This window comes from Gavialis gangeticus, unplaced genomic scaffold (genome assembly GCF_001723915.1).
Source record: "Gavialis gangeticus isolate Ggan-Ray unplaced genomic scaffold, GavGan_comp1, whole genome shotgun sequence".
Classification (NCBI taxonomy): domain Eukaryota; kingdom Metazoa; phylum Chordata; order Crocodylia; family Gavialidae; genus Gavialis; species Gavialis gangeticus.
In genome coordinates, this window is record NW_017728991.1 from 1,227,544 (window position 1) to 1,231,677 (window position 4,134).

The 4,134-nt window shown below is 56.0% G+C and overlaps 1 protein-coding gene across 6 annotated transcripts in view; it reads left to right on the forward strand.

Moving 5' to 3' along the window:
• BAIAP2 (BAI1 associated protein 2) overlaps positions 1-4,134 on the forward strand; it is a 107,279-nt gene that overhangs the window by 84,208 nt on the left and 18,937 nt on the right. For 5 of the 6 annotated variants that reach the window (XM_019515689.1, XM_019515651.1, XM_019515680.1 and 2 more), the window contains 2 exons: positions 1,248-1,316; positions 2,118-2,280. In XM_019515689.1, coding sequence (XP_019371234.1) covers positions 1,248-1,316; positions 2,118-2,280 — 232 coding nt within the window. Of the gene's footprint in view, positions 1-6; positions 51-1,247; positions 1,317-2,117; positions 2,281-4,134 lie in introns of all 6 variants that reach the window. The other variant, XM_019515662.1, reaches the window with a different exon arrangement.

Genomic DNA, 4,134 nt, shown 5'->3' on the forward strand with positions numbered 1-4,134 from the left:
CCCGAGGCCCGGGACGGCTGGCACTATGGAGAGAGCGAGAAGACAAAGATGTGAGAGCCCCCACCCCTTCGTGCCGCTGGTTTAGAGCCCCCCTGGACTGCAGAGGCTTGGGTTGGGTTAAGTACCAGCAAGTGTCTTGCAGCTGCCCCTTCATCCTGCTCCGTGCCTTCCTGCAAGGCTAGAAGGCACCTTGTGAACTTGGCCTTGTCTGAGCAAGGACCCAGCTAAACAAAGCCTTGGCTGGAATGATGGAGTTGGGGCTGGTCCTGCTTGGAGCAGGGGGCTGGACTAGATGTGACCTCCTGCAGTCCCTTCCCACCCTCCTTGTCTGTGATTCTAAGATGAAACACCGGCTTAGCCGAATTTGATGGCTGGGGCATGATAAAGCACTGACCTAATTAGCAGAACCAGGCTGTAGCGAGGGGCTGAGCAAGTGAGTCATTACTCTGCCGGGCCTCTCATCGACTCGTTTCTTGCCGTTCTGCTTTCCTGTAGCAGGCACGCGGGTGGCTGTCACCTGCTAGAGTCTCGGTAGGGGGGAGGAAGGAGGGTGATGGGGGTCTTACCCCCTTTTGCAAAGCAGACGTTCTGCACATTTTTCACCCCAATCAGCTGGAGAAGTGACTGTCTCCGGAGGGTGCGTTTGCCGTTTTGAAAGTTGGTGAATTGCCACTCGCTCCTGAGGTTCAGGACGAAATGCACTGTGCCGTTTTGCTGCTCTCACTACTTGAGGTCCCCTCTGAAAAGCAGCAGGATCCCTGGCCGCCACTGGCAGGGGAGGGTGTTGATGGTGGGGCGCAGCTCCATGCCGAACTCCAGCCCTCTGAAATTACCCACCTTTGCAAAGCGCATGTTCCCTGCAGAAGCCTGAGCTGGCAAGGGCCAGCAGCCCACAGCAAAAGACCCCAGGGGGCAAGTTTAGCCCTGTATGAACTCCCTGGAGATTACAAAAAAAACTCTGCCGGGTTCTTCCCCGTCTCCTGCCAGGTCACTGCAGGATGGAGAGGTGAAGGGCAGACACTTGTAGAGCAGGACAAGGAGGCTGGGAGTGACTTTCTTTTCACAGCATCTTCCTTACTGGTTCTGAGACATGTCTAGGAAGCTGATCGAGTTGCCGGCTCCCAAAGGGCAGTCGGGGGGGGAGATGCAATGCAGGCAGGTGGGGTCCTTTTAGAGTCCAGCGTAGAAACACATCTGTGCAAAGATGCAGGGGGAAGCTGACTCTTCCTCGCACTTCTGTCTTGCAGGAGAGGCTGGTTCCCCTTCTCGTACACGCGGGTTCTGGACAGCGATGGAAGCAGCAGAGTTCACGCCAGGTAAAACCCCGCTTCGGGCAGCAGGCTCCTCGTAGTGCTGGGAGACATGGGGCTGCTGGCTCTGGGCTGCTTGCATGAGGGACATGAGGGAGTAATGTGACTGGCTTCTCCCAGCTCCACTATTGAAGCACTGGGTCTTGTTTCCATGGGTATGCCAAGAATAACCCCAAGCACACAGGTGTGGCACATGGCATGTGCCACCTCAGACATTGCTGCAGTGTGATGCAGGAGCTGAGGGAGGGAGAAGGAGCCAGAGCTGACAGGGGTGGGAGGGCATGGTCTCCCCGAGGGCTGCTGCCAGGGGCATGCCAACAGCTCCCAAGTGCCCAGCAAGAGCGGGTCCTCTGCCCTCTGGCAAGTGGTCCCCTCTTCTTGCCCCTCTGTCTTCAGCCCCCTCACAGGGTTGCAAATCTCATGCACAGGGATTCAAAGGACCTTGCATTGTGGTGCCCGTCCACCTGCAAAACCAGGCGGTGGGACCACTCTCAGCAACCAGATAAACCTGAAAGGGGCTTCTGGGTCAGACTGGCACAGAGGACCAGGGCTCAGGCATAAAGGGACGTCCCTTCCCTGCACTGCAGGGTCTTTCACCCCCATCAGCTGGAGAAGTGACGGTCTCCAGAGGACACGTTCATGTCTTTGAAAGCTGATAAATTGTCACTCGCTCCTGAGATTCAGGATTAAATGCACTGTGCCATTTTGCTGCGCTTGCTACTTGAGGCCCCCTCTGAAAAGCAGCAGAGTCCCTGCGGGCTGCCGACGGGGAAGGCTGGGGAGGGTGTTGACAGATTATTCTTGCAGTTTGCAGCCAGGGAAAAGCAGCAGTACAGGCAACCTGCTGGATAAGGATGACGTCGCCATCCCGCCGCCGGACTACGGCATGTCCTCACAGGGCTTCCCCCCCCAGAACGCCAACGCTTTCAAACAGCGGCCGTACAGCGTGGCAGTGCCTGCCTTCTCCCAGGTGAGCAGCTGGGACCCCGGTGGGCAGTGGTAACCGTTGGCTGCAGACAGCGACCGTAGATCGATCCTTGCGTCATTGCTAGCAGCCAGGGAGCTGTTGCCTCTGGTGTGGGGGGCAGGATGGAGCCGTTTGATTTTAGTGGCAGTTTAAAATAAAAAAATACAAGCTACCCAACCATGGAGGTGTTTGGGTCATGGCTTCTGCAGCAGTAGCGGGCTTGTGGGGCGTGGGTGCTTGGATAGCCCATGTTGCTGCCATTGATCAGTCTTGCCCCGCGGGATTTTGCTCCTTCGGGGCATAGTTGTCTTCCTGGGTAAATGTCTTTGAAAGTGCCCATGTCCCATACGCATGGGCACGGATGGCTGGTGGAGCAACAGAACTGACTTCTCAGCATCAGATGCCAGGTCCCAAGGCGCTTAGGTGCTCTTGGAAATATGAGTTCTTGGGAAGAGCAGACCTCCAGCCAAAGTCTGATGATGGTGACTAATAAGGGGCCATGACTGCATCTGGAGAAAGCTTAAAAAAGAGTGGTTTTCCTCCCCACTTGGCCCTCTTTCTTCTCTTTTTAAATCAGTGCTTAATGCACTGAATCAGACTGATTCCCCTCCATGCCCTGGCACCTTCCAGTGGCCACGGGATGTTGCTGTTACATCAGAGACTGTCATGTCCGTCTTTTGGCTTTCACCGTGCGGTGGTGGGCACCCTCCTGTCGGGTCACTTGCTTTGCTGGTCAGTCAGATGTGCCAGAGGAAGGATGGGGATGAGAAGAGCCAGGGCAGACAGGCAGAGCAATGCTTGTGGGGTGACAGATGCAGCAACTCCCAAACCATCGTATTCGTTATGCAGTCGTCCTCCTTGTCTCAGTCACGCATGGGGCTAGGAGCGGGACTGAAGTGCCGTGCTGGGGTTGCCCACAGCCTGTGCAGCTGTTTTTGCTGGCAGCTGCATCGTGTTAAGCTGTGGTTTAAAGAATAAGTAAATGCACTAAAATGTCTCTCAGTGAGCCATGTTATTTTGATGTCGGGCTAAAGCCAGCGAATGAAGGTTGCTCTCCAACAGGCCTGTATTCGTTATTTATAGGACTACCATATACCCTATGGTTGTGCAATTAAAGGGTATTCCAGTAGCCTGTGCCAACCACCGTCCGCTCACTACAAGCCTTACACTAGGTCAACAGCCGTAAGTCCGAACGACGGCGATGCTCCCATTGGGGTTGCGAGGGGTTGCTGTTTTTGCCTGGTGATTTTTTTTGTGGCTCACCCAAGGCTCCAGGATCTTCATCCTTGCATTCCCCTGGGACAGGGGCTGCAAGGATGCTTCCAAAATGGGCACATGGGGGAAAAGCCCAAGGGAACAGAGCAAACGGGCCGGCTTGGCCGCCTCGGAGCAGGTGGGGGAGACACAGAGACTGGGACAAAACGGTAGCATCAACTCCCAATCGGCAACACTCGCTGCTTCCACGAGAGTCTCCCACCAGAAACGCTTTGCCCACGGGGCCCCGGGGTGCTTTTCTGCCTTACTCATGGGCTTTGGAGGTGGAGGAAACCCCTCAGGCCTGTCGCCCAGCCCTACCTAAGGGCACAGCAGCAAAAGCCTTTGAAAGCAGCTTCTGGGTTGAATGGTTTCCTTGGAGCGGCAGGAATGGCGGGACCTTGGCTCATTAGGAGGGGAGATCTGGACGAGAAAGGACTAGAAGCTTTCTCTCTTGGGAGAGCGGGGCTGCACATCCCGAACCAGCCTGGGGCTTTGCCTGGGCAGCATTTGTGTTGCATGGCAGAGCTAGCGAGGCGGCACGGGCTCCCCAGCTGGTTAAAACATGGCCAAGCTGCTTGGCTGCAAAAGCGGAGGGGCCCA